The sequence below is a fragment of the Elgaria multicarinata genome, chromosome 9 (genome assembly GCF_023053635.1).
Source record: "Elgaria multicarinata webbii isolate HBS135686 ecotype San Diego chromosome 9, rElgMul1.1.pri, whole genome shotgun sequence".
Lineage (NCBI taxonomy): Eukaryota > Metazoa > Chordata > Lepidosauria > Squamata > Anguidae > Elgaria > Elgaria multicarinata.
In genome coordinates, this window is record NC_086179.1 from 20756215 (window position 1) to 20774613 (window position 18399).

The window sequence follows — 18399 nt, forward strand, 5'->3', positions numbered from 1 at the left end:
GCACTGTTCTATACATAGTTACAAACTGATAGTCAGATACTACTTAAGCATGCACATACAATCTTAAATACAAAACAGTGGCATTCCATTTGAGAGTGGTATTTTAAAGTCAGAAAAAAAAATGGGAAAACACTGAAGACCTGGAAGCAAATAAAAAAGAAGCCTTTAAATAATAATTTTCACACCCGTTCCTGCAGTAGAACCTGGAGTGCTTTATATTCCGATGCACTGAAAACAGATTTCTGTTAACCTCCATATTACATGGCTTAGGCCATGTAATAAATGCCTTAGAGAAACTATTTCTATCTCTAATATAACAAATGGCAATTTGTTTTGAAAAATATTTGAGTAATAGTATTACGATTATAAAATGTAACCAAAATTCCAATACAATACATAACAAAAAGCCTAATCAACTACAGCAGCAAAAGGCAAGAAATAGATAAAATAGACAGCGCATACCAACCAGCTTGGTATAAATCAGTTTAAATTTTGCCTTGGCAATAAACAGGATTTGAGCTGGTACTGAAAAGAATATAATGTTGCTGCCAATTGCACCTTCATGAGGACCATCTTAAAGCTCAGGTATGCTGATATAGGGAAAGGTGTTCCTTTCAATATTTGGTTCCCAAGGTGATTAGAGCTATAAAGCTAAGCACCCACATTTTGAATTCAGCTAAGAAGCAAATAGGCAGCCAATCCACCTTCTTCAAAATGGGTGCAATATAACTCTGCCTGGCTGTACCAGTTATAATTATGGCCATCGTATTCTGCACTGGCTGAAGCTTTCAAGTTATCATCAAGGGAAGCTCAAGCTACATAACTGCTCTTTCAGACGGTGTGCAACTCCCATCTAGAACAGGTTGTAAACCCAATTCCTTGACATGAGAACCACCTGCCAAAAAGCCTTCCATATTGTCATGATTCAGACTCATTTACTTCCATCCACCCCATTACTGAATCTAGAGACTGGTTTAGCAACTACACAGCCTCATGTGACTCACATGACATAGAGAAACAGAGCTAAGTATCATCAGAAATACTGCTGATGCCTCACTCAAAAGCTCCTGATGAACCCCAAATCAATCTACAATCCATGTTTTTTTTAAAAAAAGACAATATATTATGGTCAGGTCAACAATAATCTGTACTGCCTTGCTTCAAAAGAGAAGAATTTATATAGGTTATCTCCCACCAATGTCTATACTTACGTGGACTTTTTGTTCTTAATAGGTTTTTTGTGGCTTTAAAAAGGCACATGGTTTTGTCTTAACTGGCTTCCTGTTAAGCATTTATATAAGGCTATATAAATGAGAGCCTGGTCTAGGTGGAGAAATAGTCTGAGCTGGTATAAAGCAGCTGCCTAGCTCTCTCTAATATGATCCTTTAGATCAGGAGTAGAGAATCTCTGGGCCTCTAGATATTGTTAAGAGTACAAATCCCATAATCTCTAACCACTGGTCAAGCTGCCTAGGAGTTGGAATCAAACAACACCTGGAGGGCCACAGGTTCCCCAAGTTTGATTTCGATTATGCTGCAATACAAATTAATGAAACGAACAAGAGATGCTAACGAAACTCTTAGATTCAATAGAAAGGAAATGTCATATTGTTAACCTGTCTAGATAGGAGTGTCTTCCTCCACGTAGAGCCTAACTGTCCATTTGTAGAAGGAACAAAGCTAGCTCTGGTCTCTTGGATTTGTCCTACACACAAATCCTAGCAATTAGAACAAGGAGCACATCAAGCTCATTGGCAGGACTGTTTTATCAAACTATCCTACAGAATGCCGTCAGTCATTTAAAAAAGATGAAAAGGGAAGTTCTCTCATGTATTTCAACTTCAACCAGCGATGTTCTGAAAATATTCTGACAGTAGTAGAAAGGCATGCATAAGGGGGAACTGACATGTACTCTAATCTAGTTGGACATTCTTCCAGTTCACCAACTTCTCTGTAGAACAACCAACTCTTGTGTAGTTAGGAATGTCTATTGTTTAATATTCCACTGTGTGATGTTTATGGTAATATTTTTTAAAAAAACAAACAGTAAAAGGAAAGTACTATGTAATTTGTTCTTGGTACCTAGTTTCTCTTTCATGCTGCTGTAGAATTCTTACCTTCATCTCTATAACAGTCTGCAAGGCTTTAGTCTTGGCAGAGTCAGGAGCATTTTCAAAGCGACGATGCATCTCCTGTACAGGAAGAAATATAAGAAGCCTAAGCACAATCGCCTCTGACTTCACTCCAATGGTTCCTGTCAAAAGCCAGTATGGACAGAAGTTTCCATCTGTTTTTCTGATGCAGTGGGGGTGAGCTTTCACATGAAACAAGGGACAGCTACAGTCCACTGAATTGAAAAAAAGCTCATCTACCTACACACAAATGAAATACTCAGTCTTCTGCCTTTTCAGAAACGTACACTCAATAACAAGCAGTTGAAGCAACTTAAAAAGCTCAGTACCTTTCAGCTATATGACTCCTTATATGGACTATTCAAACTTTTATCTTCCGGTGGAAGGATAAAAATACTTCTTTAAAAAGAGGATTAATAAATAACAGCAACAATCTGGTCTATACTTAACAGGCTGATAAAGCATCTGTGCCAGTAATACTCCTACACGCCCAGAGTAGCAACCACCTAGTTACTGATGACGGCATTTCTTTCCTCAGAGACAGCAAGGGATGATAAGATTGTTCATCAAAACAGTCAACATGCAACAGGCATAAGAGCAAGTGCCTATATTTCTGTATGAGAACAATGAACCATACTTCTGGCCTAAAGTACTGGGTTGTATTGAGCCAAAGAACAATTATTTCTTGTACTTTGCAAAGTACAAGCCAATCACACAGCTATATTTTCTATAACCATTTTCCAGATGTGATATTCAGAAACCGTAATAAATATTAAACAGTAGTGTAAAGTGCCAGGGAAGTGGCATTGAGACCCGAGTACCTTATACTCTGTGCTTTCGAGATTCATTGCCATCAGCATAGACGGCGAATTAAGCAATGATACAAAGGATCAAAGGGGGTTTCACCAGGTGCAATAAAGCTGCTGACTCTGGCTGGGCTTCTCAGAATGCTCTTGCCTAACATTGGTACACCAATCAATTAGCCTATGATCTGACTGCAGTCAAATATTCTATAAAGCCAAGGATGCCACTATGCAGCTGACAGCTTACCTCCCTCATTTGTCAGGAAGGAAAGGAGTGAGGGCTGCATTCCCCTAACCCTGTAGCAGTCAGATTTGCAGCATAGCAAAATATCTCCTCCTACCTGAAATAACCACAGGCATCTCCAAACAGGAAAGGGAACACTAGCAACCATCAGTGGCAAGGATTGTGCATGACTCCAGCCTGTCTGCCACAGGAACCAGGAATACCACCTCGATGTGATCTGGCTGTCTATTATTTTGCTTTATTCCTGGTTGGTTTTTACTTTTGTAACTGTACACTGACACTTGTGTACCAGGATAAAAGCCAGTGACAAAAACTGCCTGGTGAATTGTTCAATTTTAAAGAAACCTTACCTAATATTATTTTTAAATAATTCACTACATATTAAACAGTTGATTTAATTGTTTCAAAGTAAGTTAAATGCAAATTACAAAAATTAGGTATTAAACCTATTGATGATTGAAGTATTGTTTTACTGTTCTAATAAATGCAATGTTTTGTTTTTAAGTGTTATAATTAGACTGGTCAATCACCCAATCCAATTTGTACCTGCTTCCCATTTTCCCTCTAGATCAGTAACCCTGAGAGCTAGATGATGACACAGTTAAACTAACAAAGCAATGCCCAGTCTTACTGTATGATGATGCACAGAGCCTTGACACTCAATCTAATAGTTTACTATTAGACTGCGTGTCAAGGCTCTGTGCATCATCATAAAATAAAGGGGGAGAGAGAGAACTGATGAAAACTTTTTTACTTATCACTTTCCTCACAAAAGATGTGCATGCCCTCTCATTCCCTCATTAACTGAAGCAGGATGAAAATGGATACAATCAAATCACTCAGATTTGGCAAAATGTTTTTTTTTAAATGCTTTTTAAACTTTCTGACCTCCATGGGACAGGATCCAATGCGATATTATCACCAATGTAAATTCAGTTGCACAACTTTTTGCTAGTGCAAAAGATTTTCCAAGGAAACCTGTCGTGCCAGCAAGCTCTATTATAGTGTTGGGCTCGAGGTCATTTATGCCAACACAACTTAATTTATGTTAGAAGTATCACCACAATTGATACTGCCCCATGAATTTCAAGAATATCAAAAAATATTAAAAATTTCCTCACCCCATTTCAGAAATCCTGGGTGAATGTCAAACATGAGTTTGTGATTTGTATTACATTAATTAATCAGAATGAAGAGAAACTATAACACCATACCTAAGTATGTAAAAAGGAAGATAGCTATGCTGGTACATGAGGAAAAAATCCAATGTGGCTTTCTTTGCTTTTTCTTTGCCTTAGAGAGTACAGTATTTAGCTGTTGAGGGTGGAATCTAACACCAGATGATGATTTTTTCCAAAGTAAGAAGGAACCTTTAATTCTAAGGGTTCCATTCCCTCCAACCATACTGCACAATTTGGCTTATATTGACTTTCTTTTACCTAGTGCACCATGTAAACTCCAATTTTGTTGATATAAAAATGTCATGTTTCTCTTTACTTCTGCTCTTTGCCTTCTCAGGAACCTGTGTGTGTTTTGCATAAGGAAAGAGAGAAATCTGAGTTACAGTTAGCCTCTATGTTTTAAAAACTGTGGGTCAGCCACTGCTTCTTTATCCCAGAATGCTAAGTGTAATCTGATACTTATGAGACCTACCAAGTCTTAAGAATAAGTTTCAGTTTTCATGATAACAACTTCTGCTCTTTTGTGTGATCCCCTTGAATCCACACCCACACCTGTTCAGGATCACTTTAGCCTACCCAGCATCCCTGAAACAGCCAGGATCACTCCTTCTGCACAGCTAATGGCAGGGGGTGGGGAAGCACTGATCTTGACTGGGATTGTGGAAAGGAGCGTTAGCCTCCCCATCCCTCAGAAATCCCAGGCAGCCTGCCCTCATCCCAGCATTCTTGAGTGTGATTGCTGGAATGGGGGTGATCTTGATGCCTGGAAACCTACCCCATCTCAGATCTAAATGAATACAAGAGTAATTAGAAGACCTGGAACATGGTATCTCGAATAACATTTTTGTGAGAAAGTTAGTCTGTCAAAGACTATGTAGTGCTACAACATATGCTTCAACCTTAGAGCTGACTTAAACAATCTTTGATGCTTTCTTATGCTAGATCTTGGGAAGCCTGATGAAATCATGCAACAATAGTCATTGAGAAAATCAAATTTCTCTAATTATTATTCTGGTTGATAGGATGATTTAAAGTTCTTTTCCCCTGCTTAGTTCCTGGTTAGAGGAGCCGGGCAGTATCCACCAGCATAGTGCTTGTGAATGATAAGCCAGAATTCCCTGACATAATTTTGTGTTAACACGGCCAATAAATGATGACATGTAGGAATTCTGTGATGTATAAAAGTGGTCCTAAGACCTTGAAAAATATTTATTTTTACTTCCATGTATTAAGAGCATTTAAAATGATATGGCAAACTTTATAGTAGAATTCTATTCCCTAGCAAGATCTATAATCTACTAATTTAAAGCCCATGTCACCATGCTCCTGCTCCTGTCCCACTTTTTTTACTCCTTGGTCCTCTCACCACAGAGGGGCTCATGAATAATTCAAATGTGGCTAATGCATAGTCAATCCGCCCTTCGACATTTGCCTTTGCTGCAGCCCCAGCCCCTGCCTCATGCACCCTGAATGGCTGCCTCCATCCCGTTTCCCCTACCCATTGGCGGAGATAGCCTAACCATGTGGCTGTGCCCAGAGTACACCTTCATGCTACAGTGATTGGTCAAGTAGGTCTCATCCTTCCTGTTTGGTGTAGAGGAAATTAACTGCTAATAAATCACGAGCTTTGACCTTTTTCAAACTTTGAAAATTTTCTTCATGTCTGCACTGCTCAAGCTTCAGTTTAAAACAAAAATAAGCAAAATTGGTCTGGTAGATCTCAAGTAATAAACCTTCCACTACCGCATTCTTGTATAAGATTGCCTGTGATAACTTAGTGTTACATCTGAATCAAGATCCCTGGTTTGTCACAACAAATAAGCTAGGAATAACAACCAGATCCCAACCCCAACTTCAAACTCTAGTCTGTTAGGGGAGTGACACACCAGGGGTATTAATTCAGACATGATGCTAAACCTTTTTGTTCCTGGTGAGTTTCTGGAGCAATTGGGAATGATATGCCTGGATTCTGGTTTACTGTTTTGTGTGAAAAACTAATGAACCTTCATCCACCGGATACATTGAATCTGAACAGTACAAAGGTTTATTATTTCTCTATAGATAAAAAATGCAGGTTGCTTACCTGTAACTGTAGTTCTTCGAGTGGTCATCTATGCATTCACACATATGGGCTTTGCGCCTGCGCAGAGACCAGACCGGAAGCTCCAATAGCTTAGGGAAACGCTTTTGGGCGGGAACCCCTCCCCCACGCTACCGCGCATGTCACTGGGGTTCCCGCCCTTACCTCAGTTTACAGGAGTCCGACATTGTGCCCCCATAAACATGAGTGTATTCAATAAAGAAAAAACAAGTCAATTTAACGATCAACTGTGCCATTTGTAAAGTTTCACACCACCAAGTGGGGATGGTGGGTGGGTTGTGTGAATGCATAGATGACCACTTGAAAAACTACAGTTACAGAACCTGCATTTCTTCATCGTGGTCTCTATGCATCACACATATGGGCGAGTAGCAAGCTAACATACCTTGGAGGTGGGTTGGTGTATTATTTCAACACTTCCGAAAGGACCATCCTTCCAAACGAACAGTCTTCTCTGGATCGGGATTTGTCAAGCTGTAATGCTTGACAAATGTGGAGGGGGTGGACCACGCTGTGACCTTGCAAACGTCCCGAAGTGGAACACCCCTGTTAAAAGCCACAGATGTCGACATCGCCCTGGCTGAGTGAGCTGTCACAGGTCGTTGTATCTCTAGTTTAGAGATTGAGTAGGCAAGTTCAATTGTCTCTACAATCCAGCATGACAGCCGCTGGCATGAAACTGGGAGTCCCTTAAAGGGCTCGCCGTAACATACAAACAATTGTTTGGATTTCCTAAATCCTTCGGTTCTAGCTTTATAAAAAGCGAGAGCCTTTCTAACGTCCAGCATGTGCAGAGCTGAGTCTGCTGGCGTTGTAGGATTGGGAAAAAATGCTGGCAAGATAATGTCCTGCGCCAGATGAAATGGAGTCACCACCTTAGGTAAGAAAGATGGGTCTGTACGTAACACGACCTTGTCACTGTGAAAGATGGTATAGGGCGCATCTATCCTCAGAGCTCTTAGCTCACTTGCGCGCCTTGCCGAGGTTATGGCCACCAGGAACACCGTTTTGAGGGTCAAGAGTCTCAAGTCCGTTGTGGCCATAGGCTCAAAGGGTTTTCTTATCAGCGCATGTAGGACGACTGATAAGCTCCATGATGGTACGACGTTCCTAGTTGTTGGCATTTTATTTTTAAGACCTTTCAAAAATTCCTTCGAGGTCGGGTGAGTAAAAGGTGAGAATCCATCTACACCTTCGTGAAAAGCTGTGATGGCAGCTAAGTGAACTTTGATCGAGGACAAACCCAAGCCTGCTCGATACAGTGAGAGCAGATATTCAAGAATCACCAAGATGGGGCAAGACTTAGCAGTGTGATTAACTCCCCTTGCAAAGCTGGAAAATCTCTGCCACTTAGCCGCATAAGATTTCCTTGTCGAAGGCTTTCGGGATGCCATCAAGATACTCTGTACAGTTAGTTGCATGGTACAGGAGAGTGCGGCATTATCCTCCACGCCGTCATCTTGAGCGTCGAGAGGTTCGGGTGCCGAACTCTGCCTTGGTGTCGAGACAGAAGGTTCGGTATCGATGGTAATTTGATGTAGTCCCCTCTCGACAGTCGAAGGGCGTGAGGAAACCACGGCTGTCGAGGCCACCACGGCGCGATTAGAATACAGTTCGCTCTGTCTGCCTGTATCTTGGCCACGACTTTTGTCAGGAGTGGGAAGGGGGGGAAGATGTAGAGCAAGTCCCCTGCCCACGTTCTTGTGAAGGAGTCTCCTAGCGAGTTCCTTCCTCTTCCTGCTCTGCTGCAGAATCTGGTACAGACTGCATTTTCTGCGGTGGCAAAGACATCGAGAGCAGGGCGGCCCCAGTACCGAAAGAGATCGTCTCTGACTTCGTTATCGAGCTCCCATTCGTGGTCGACGTGGAAGGACCTGCTGAGGGAGTCCGCAACGATGTTTTCCTTGCCCGCTACGTGGATTGCAGTCAGGTAAGTCTTTCTTTTTATGCACCAGTTCCAAATTCTGAGTGCAGATCGGGTCAAGGGATGTGACCTCGTTCCCCCTTGCCTGTTTATATAGCAGACTACTGTGGAATTGTCTGTCGCGATCAGGGCATTCTTGCCCTCGACGATTTGAGAGAAGGCTTTTAACGCATTCTCCACTGCCAAGAGCTCCAAATGGTTGATGTGCTCCTCTTTTTGCTGAGGGGGCCATCGACCTTGAGTGGTGAGTGAGTTGCAGTGAGCTCCCCATCCGATGAGAGAGGCGTTGGTAGTAATGGTCACCGACGGTGCTTCTTGTAGGAAGGGAACTCTTCCGTCCCGAGACGATAGGGTCACTCCTATAAAGTCTATTGTTCTTTGAGGAGTCAGTATGGACTTTTCCTGGTTGACCCACAGCCCTAGAGAGTCTAGGAGGTTGAGAGTTATGACTATGTTCTCCTGGAGCGCGGAGCTGTTCTCCGCCACCAGGAGCCAGTCGTCTATGTATGGATAAATGTGGATTTCCTTTTGTCGTAGATGTGCGCATACAACAGCCATCACCTTTGTGAAGACCCTCGGTGCTGTCGTGAGGCCGAAGGGAAGAATGGTAAACTGGAACTGCTGGGCGCCGATGGAGAAACGCAGGTAAGTTTGATGCGACTTCCTGATGGAGACATGGAAATATGCATCCTTCAGGTCTACCACCGCAAAGCACACCCCGGTGTGCAATAGTTGAAGAAAGGAAGTAATAGTTGTCATCCTGAACTTCTTCGGGGTGATGTATCTGTTTAACTGTCTTAAGTCCATAATCGGTCGAAGACCCCCATCCTTCTTCGGGACCGTGAAGTAGCACGAAAAAAATCCCTGGTTGATCTCCTCTGGAGGCACAGGAGAGATGACTCCTTTCGCCAGCAGAGTTTGTACCTCGAGCAACAGAGGAGGGGATGGCGCTGTTACTTTCACTCCCGAAGAGGGAGGAAGGGTATCGAACTCGATGGCGTACCCCGTATCGATGATAGTGAGCACCCAGGAGTCGGATGTTATGGACTCCCATTGATGGTACATGGGTGCTAGACGGTTGGTAAAGGGTAGTAGGCCTGGGGTAGGGAAGTCAAAGGCGCTGCCTCTTGGAAAAGTCTGGCTGGCGTCTGTTTTGCTGGTCTCGTCCTTGATAAGGCCTTTTTCTTTGCAATTGTTGCTGCTGCCTAGCAGGCTGCTTGTCATATTGTGGCCGTTGTTGCAATTGTTGGTAAGGCTGTCTTGTCCAACGCCGTTGTTTGTATTGAGGCGGAGGTTGGGAGAAACCCATTTTCCTGGCTGTGGTCCGTGCTTTATAGATTGTGTCTAAAGACTCATCAGTCTTATTGTTAAAGAGACCTTCGCCATCGAATGGCAAGCTTTCTATTCTAGTCTTTGTTTCATTAGTGAGGTTGGCTGACCTCAACCATGCATGACGGCAAAGAGCCACCGATCCCATCATGGATTTTGAATGGGAATCAGTCTGGTGCCTAGCCGAGTTAAGCTGTAACCTCGCTATGGACGGAGCTTCAGACTGGAAAATCCTAGCAAGTTCACGCTTGTCATCGGGGAGATGGTCACAAAGTGAACCTATCTTCTCCCAAAGAAAAATTTGGTAACGCGCCATAGTGGCTTCATAGGCCAAGGTGCGTATTCCCAGTGAGGAAGAAGCATATACTCTTCTCCCAAGGTAGTCGAGTTTTCTACCTTCCCTATCAACAGGGGCTGAATGTATCTTGTTAGACTTGCCCTGAGCAGACTCCACAATTATGGAATTCAGCCTGGGATGTTGAAACAAAAAATCGGCATTGGTCTCTTGGACTTTATACATTGCTTCTAACTTTTTGGAAGTAGGTTGAGAAGCACAGGGTGTCTTCCCCGAGATTTGCGCCGTACGTTTCAATGTCGGCGGAAAGGGAATTGCCACGGTGGAACTAGCTTCAGTTTTTAGCACATCGTAAATTGGATCATCGTCCTCTTGTGCAGGCTGCTCGACATCCAGACATAGTGACTGCGCCATCCTGAGGACGTGATCGGAAAAACTACCCATGTTCTCGGATGGAGAAGCAGGATCATGGTTATTTACTATGTCGTCAGGTGACGGCATCGAGGCTGCGACCGAGGCGACGGATTCTGAATCGGACCTGTATTCATCATCAGGTGAGTTAGGTCCTGTAGCCTGCATTGTTGTTTGAACTGGTTGCAGTGCCTGATCGTAGTGCGGTGCCGACGGCGAAGCGATGGCCCTCGGTATCGAAGCCTCAGCATCGGTATGGTGACGTGATGCTAAAGGCGAAGGAGTTTGGATAGTCCTGGTAGGGCAAGGAGGGAGTCTGTATCATTCCTCACGCCTATGTCCATCCGGATAATAGTGCTGGGGTCGATAATACTCCCAATCATACAACTCTTGTCTATGATAACCGGAGTATTGTGAAACTCGGTCATAGTCTGGTCGAGAATGTACAGGCCTCTCTTGGCGAACAGGAGACATCGGTACCGTAGGCTGGAGTGCTTGTTCTTGCTCAACAGCATACGGTATAGAAACGGCTGATACCGAGTCACGAATCTCTCCCTCCGACATCGAGCTTCTGGCCGTCAGTATGGGAGTCGGTAGCAATAATCCATCTGGTACCGAGGTTTGCCTCGGTACCGTAGTCGATGTTGATGCGGCAGCAGGCTTAGGCGATACCGTAGCTACGGTCGCAGCCCTAGAAGAGGAGTGTTTGTCGACATCCTTCCTCTTTTTTTGCTGCTCTGCCGATTTTGGGGTACGCGCCTTTTTAGAAATCCTTTTGGCTGCAGATACCGCAAGGGATCGGCCTGGCGTCAGGGCTATGGCCCTGTTTTCCGCCACCATCTCCTCAGTAACAACAAAGGACTGAATTTCAGGGCTGCGGTCCCTGCTCATAGTCCTTGAGGAGGTTTTTTCAACGTGCTTTTGGGGAGCGGGTTCAAGGCCTTTTCCCACAGCACGGAACGAAGCCTATCCGCTCTGTTCTTGCGGGTTTGCTTCGTAAAAGCCATACAGTGATGGCACTGCTGAACTTTATGTCCTTCTCCTAGGCAAATCACACAGAGTGAATGTCCGTCTTTTGGCGGTAATTTAGCGCCGCATTTCCTGAAAGGGGCCATGCGCCTGAGGCGCCTGCGATCGACGATCGCTCGTGAAGAAATTAAGTATATAGTTTATATATATATTATATATATATAGAAGAAGAAAGCAAAGAGAAGAGTAACTACAAGAGGAAGAAAGTTTTTCTGAAGAGAGAAAAAGGCTTTTTGAGGAACAAACGCTAGAGGAGAAACGGTTTATAGGTCAGTGCACAATGGCGGACGACGAAGAACTGAGGCAAGGGCGGGAACCCCAGTGACATGCGCGGTAGCGTGGGGGAGGGGTTCCCACCAAAAAGCGTTTCCCTAAGCTATTGGAGCTTCCGGTCTGGTCTCTGCGCAGGCGCAAAGCCCATATGTGTGATGCATAGAGACCACGATGAAGAACTGTATTTTCATTATAAAGTAGCTACACATAAGGTAGGAAGTTAGACATAACACAATTGTTCTTAAAATAGCAACAGGCTTAGCTAATGTCATGTGTGAGTTACTTCCAGATAACCCTGGGGATTCTATGTGCAAAGCAGAACAAAGTAAATCTAGATAAAAATCCTGGAATTTGATAACAGACTTCAAATTGAAGGAACTGGGCTGTAATTGAAGCTCTAATTAAAAATGTAGATAAACTGTGCTGAAAAGAACAGCATCCAAAAGAATCTCAAGCAACAAAGCAGAGTCAGTAAAATCAAAATGATTCCTATTATACAAGCCATCAGTAGCAATATTTCAAGGACATTTCCAAGTCAAGTTCTGAAACAAAAATAAGTTCTGTACTAAACCTGTATTTGACTTTAGCAAGGACAAAATTTTGTAATTATATAATCAGCAACAGCTACTAAAGTTAAAAGGTGGGACGCTGATAGACAAACACCACCATCTTCTGGACACTGAATAGCTGTGCAGAAAAGACAGCCCCAACATTTTGGAACAACTAGTGACTAGTCCAAAGAGATCCATCCCTTGAACAAGGTTAAGGAGTTGATGAGAGAAAGGAAAATTTAATAATGCAACTGTTCTCAAAGCATACATCATGATCAGATTCTCTAAACAGAAATACAGTCAGCTAAAGAAGCCTCTCAATTTGTATTCATATATTTTAGAAAAATACTCTGATAATATCCATATTAACAGTTAATAAGTTGAAGATAGACCTTCAAGTGTTCTACTCTCCCTCCTCAAAATATTAAGAAGCAGCAAGACCACCTAAATTGGATGGACGACTTCATAGATTTGGAGACAAATGTCACCAGTGTGCTGATGATAACCAACACCTATTCTTTTTAACATTTGAATCATGTGAGGCAGTGGAAGTATATAATTAGTATCTGGAACTAGTAACAGGCTTGATGAGATCCAATAAACAAAAGTTTAATCCTGACATGATGAAGCTTTTGCGGGTAGGTAGCTCATCTGTCCAGGGTGATCAACCTCTTCTGGAGTATCAGGCTTAGGGGAGCTCCTAGATCCATTAGAGAAATGGCCTCTGAAGCCTGGAGCTCTTCCACCATAGAGGCTGGTGGACCAGCTGCAGCCCCTCCTGGCCAAAGATAGCTTGACCGCAGTCATTCACACTCTATTAACATCCAGGATAAACAACTGTGATGTGTTGTACATATATACTGTTAGAAAACCACAGTTATCTGCAATAATTTGCAAGGGATTACTAACTGGAATTGGGAATTAGGATCACATATTGCCAATATATAAAACAGTTCCACTGGCTTTCAGTTTGTTTCTGAGCACAATTCAAAGTGCTAGTGCTCACCACTAAAAATCCTACACAGCTTAGGGAATGGGTAGCCAAAGGAATGTGGAGCACATCAGCCTGCACATAAAATGAGGTCAACTACAGAGGCTCCCTTCTGGTAGCCCCATCATCTGAAGTAAAGAAGGTGACAACAAGGAATATGGTCTTCTATGCTTTGATGCCCCACTATTGGACATCAGGGATGCACACAGGTGCAGACACAGTCTTTCTAGCAGCAAGTTATGACCTTTTTTATTCTCTCATGCTTTTACGTCTTTTAAATTGTCTCAAAACAAAAATCTAAAAACAATTGTTACCGCTGTTTTTATTATGATTTTATATTATTATGGAGATGGATTTTTTTGTTTTGTTTTGTTATGTAAAAAAAACCCTGGAAACTGTTGCTGAAAGGTGGCATGAAATTCCTAAAAGAAATAAATACATAAACCCAACTTTTATATGAAGCAGCGTCTGAGATAGACCTGGTTCACACATAATCTGAACCTATTGGTATAAAAACCAATGCTTTGTTGGGGATGAGTGGGCATGCTGCCTGCAGGGTGCCCACCTCTTCACTTTAGCGCACAACCCACAATTGGCTTCTTCATAGGTTGTGCAGTGTGACACGAAAACTCAGTCCATTGGGTTGTTATTATTATTATTATTATTATTTATTTATTTATATAGCACCATCAATGCACATGGTGCTGTTGTTTATGGTTTGTTGTTGGATCAACCAGTTTTTTTAAGACTGTCAACAACATAGTGGTATGGTTCACACATCATACTGCACAACCTACAAAGGAGTTGATTGTGGGTAAGAGGTGGGTGTGCTGCAGGCAGCCACCTACTCTTGTATGACAACCTATCAATTTTTAAAAGAATGTGTTGTCATTACTTACAAACAGGGACACAGACTATTTGCAATGTGGCATTATTAATACACTAATTATATTCAATTATTTTCTATGGACCAGGACAGCAGTGTTTGTCCAGCAGGCCTGGGTTGCCCTTGAAAAGTGTTCAGAAGATTCTGCTGGTGAACACCAGAGAAGCTCATCTATTGAGACAAAAAAGCAAAAAGAACACATTCATTTGTTCTGGTGACAGCTATATTGACCACCTATGTGCTTACATGGGTCCAATTCAAGCTGCTGGCATTAAGATCGAATATTTACTGCATTTTAATATGACCCTTTTCATATGTAACCTCCACTACACACCCACTGCTAGGGCGGTGCTAACTGGAATCCCTTTACCAAGCTATCTAAAACTTGAATGCATGCGGCATGGCCCACGGAATCTTGCATTTTGAATGGAAGTATGGAATCTTGTGTTTTGAATGCTGTTCTGAGCTTGGTAGAGATAAACAGCAAATATATTTAGCATATACTGAGCCTAAATTATTTGTATGCTGAGCTATCTTTATTGAGCTAGTTGACAATTAGTTCCTTTCTATTGTACTTGATGTTCTGCTTAACCTGGAAGCATACACATTAGTGCATCAATCTAATATTTTATTGCTACATCTGTTCTTCTCCCCTCCCGTTTTCTAGCAGTAAATGCTTAGCTGATTTTACTTTTTATTTATTTATTATGACTACTACTTGTTCAGAATTATTCAACTACATTGTACCTTAAGTTTATGAATTACTGACCTCAAATAAATGCAATACTTCCTTCACTTTAAATGTTTTGGGCTATGCATTCAAGGCAGCAAATAATTTCAAATACCCTTCATAACAAAGTGACTGTTTCCATGGAAACTACAGAGCAACCATCTTTTACTGCTGCCAAAATTTCTCTCTATTCTTCCCAATATAGGTAGATGCTCATTTACAGTCTTCCAATAAAACCAGATACAGAGACTAATATATAGGAAGATCCTGTGATAATTACTGCAAGTAGTATTTACACACACAGAGAATAAAAATAGCTTGACATTCTTCAAGCAATCATAACGTAAGTTCCTGATTGCCACTGCCAATCCTCCATTCTCCCTTTTGGAGTTTGCTAAAAAACACAGGAAGGTGAAGTCCCACACATGGGTGACTTATTTCATTTTCAGATTTGTGTTCCTGACGAGTACTACATGAATCCAGGGTTGTCTCCTATACACCTATATCCACTCACAGAGAATATATTGAATCTTGCATTGAACATACTGTGGTCAGAGATACGTGTGAAAATTTCATAGAATCATAGAATAGTAGAGTTGGAAGGGGCCTATAAGGCTATCGAGTCCAACCCCCTGTTCAATGCAGGAATCCACCCTACAGTCATTCTGTAACTTCTTTATTTAATTAATTAAGCAATTCTTAACCCACCTTTCAGGGCAAATTGCCCTCAAAAGAGGCTTATAATATAATGAAAACACAAATGACAATTAAACTCTCTCACACACAGTAGAAGCAGCAGTTAATGTTTAAGTACCAAATGCACAGTGGAACAATTTCAGGGTGGTTGTTCTTTTAAAGCCATCAAAGACATACACATGTCTTTGGAGGGGAGTTCCAAAGGTGTGCAGCCACCACTGAGAAAGCTTTATCCCTAGTACTCACTAATGCCTTTTGATGGCAGGCAAGGGAGTAAGGCCCCTGATGCTGATCTTAATGCATGGGCAAGCTTATACAGGTGTAGGCAGTCCTTTAGATTACATGGTCCCAAATCACTTAGGGTTTTAAAGGCCAAACCCAGTGCTTTGAATTGGGATGGGAAACTAACAGGCAGCCAATGTAAATTGTACAGAATAGAAGTAATATGATCCAAAGGTCTAGCTCTTCCAAGCATTCTAGTTGCTTCAGTCTGTACCAGTTGCAGGGGAGCCATACATAGAGCACATTACAGTAATTTAACTTGGATGTAACCAAGTCATTCGTAAGAACTTGCCAAAATTCACACATTTCTTCATAAACAGATTGGAAAGAATTTGGGATTTAAAAAAAAAAGCAAATGTGGGAAAAAGCAAAACTCAGATTTGTGCATTCATCCAGATAGTTTTAAGTGTTTAGCTCTTAAAAGTATCATTCTGAATCCTTATGTATTCAAGCATGCTTGTGATACTGAACTAGGGCTGTCACTTCTTTGTTCTGACAGACTCATAATCTTTAACAAGCAGATACAATATGGATTTCTCAATGCTAGGAATAGATTAACCAGTTGAATTTGGCCTGTCCAGATGGAGAATTTTATTTGGTTCATTTTTTCAAATAAGAAATTATTAAGATATGCAAATTTCTTCACGAACAGGACAAAAAGAATTTGAGATTTTTAAAAATATGAATATGAGAGAAAGCAAAACTGAAAGATTCAGAATGAATTATGTACACTAAGCAAGTTTGATCAGGTGATTCCAGGTTTGTTTGTTTTTTACCAACATATGGTATGTTTTAAGGGTATTCTCTTTGACCAAAATCTCAAATGAAACAAAAAGGAAAGAAATTTAAGGCACAATATGATGGAGTAAATTCAGTTAACTTATAAATCTCATTCAATCTTTAAACTAATCCATATAAAACTAAGGGATGTAATCAATATAATCAAATATACAAGGGACTTAAGAAACATCCAATACCATTTTACTTTTTGCCAAGGGTGAAACATGAACAAAATAGTAGCATGTAACTGTAGAAAAAGTAGCTAAAAGTAAATAAGTAATAATGATTGAGTAGAGAGAAACTTAAACTGCACTAATAAGGTTAGGCAGCAGGGGAAAGAAAAAATATATTTAAAAATTGAATGGACACCCATCTACGAATATCTACTCACCTCCCTCAGTAAGTTGTTTTCCTTTTCCTTCTGCTCCAATAAGGTTTCAAGGTGGTGCACATGCATTTCTGCTTCAGCCAACCGTCTTGTCCTCTCATGATCCTCCTCTGTGGCTTTGGCCGACAGCCCCTTGCTCTGCAACATTTCCAGTAACTTTTTGATGGACTCATCTCTAGCATTTAAGGTCTGCTTCTGAGTCTCAATCCGTAATTCCATTTCTTCCAAGGTTTTGCGCAGCAAGTAGAGCTCCTTGGCCTGACGTTCATGTTCTGCATGAAGCCGCTGGAAGTTCTCCTCTGTAAGCTCTGTAACAAATGGCTCACTGGATCTACTGCTGCTGTCTTGCTGGAAAAGCTGGTTCAGATCCCTCTGAATCCTAAGCTCATCCTGAAGAGCTTGGATTGTCATTTGCATATGCTGAAATAGAAAAACAAATCAGTAAATTCACTGCATTAAAAAGGGGTGCAGTCTAGATTTCTGGCAACCAGCCAAAAGAAATTTACAGCACAAAGTGCCCAACATTAGTCCTACAATTCTCTGCATGTCCCAGCCAGTATGGCTGGCTAGAGGAATGCTGGGAGGTTTGGGAATTTTTTTCTGACTAAACATGCATAGGATTGCGCACTAAGCTGCTCTGAGTTCACAAGATAGAGAAGGATAGGCTCTAATATAGTTTTTTATTGCCAATAAATCCTTAACCATGATAAAAAGCTGTAATACTATGTCCCACATCTCATGTCAGAATTGAAGATTCCATCTTTAAGCAAGAAAATACGATAGCATTGCAATGAGTTTGCACCAGAGGTACAAGAAAACCATCAATTGAAACAGGATCATAAATAGGGTTATTAATACAACATTCTCAATTTTGTCCCAAATAAATAAATAAATAAATAAATAAATGGATAATAGGGTATACTGCATCTCTTACTGGTATAATTTACTTATTCCAATGGAACTATTCCAAATTAAACCATCTATGAATTCATCATACACTCCATAGTCCTCTTTTACTGGTATAGTTTCACTGATTGCAATGGGACTATTCCTCATTAAACAATCTATGAATTCATCACACACACTTCATAACCCTCACTCCACAAAGGCTTTAGCCACACACTTCATAGTCCTCACGCCACAAAGGTTTTAACCATTCTGGTGCAAGACTTTGCTTCCACCCGGTGTCTGTTGTTGTGGAAGTGATCACAGCACCAGAGCAGCAGAGACAGTGGGAGCCCTGAACCCAATCCTATACTCTGCTGCCACTGCGCAGCTAAGCAGAAAATGCGGTTAGAAGATTCTTCAAGGAATGATATAGGTAATGAAAACAGCTAATAATTATCGAGCCAGAGGTATATTCAACAAGCCAT

At 41.6% G+C, this 18399-nt stretch overlaps 1 protein-coding gene across 3 annotated transcripts in view; it reads right to left on the minus strand.

The window, feature by feature from the left end:
• Positions 1-18399, minus strand: part of ERC1 (ELKS/RAB6-interacting/CAST family member 1) — a 203268-nt gene that overhangs the window by 157656 nt on the left and 27213 nt on the right. For all 3 annotated transcript variants that reach the window (XM_063134903.1, XM_063134906.1, XM_063134904.1), the window contains exons 3-4: positions 17030-17446; positions 2118-2192 (exon numbers count right to left, since the gene is read on the minus strand). In XM_063134903.1, coding sequence (XP_062990973.1) covers positions 2118-2192; positions 17030-17446 — 492 coding nt within the window. The remainder of the gene's footprint in view (positions 1-2117; positions 2193-17029; positions 17447-18399) is intronic.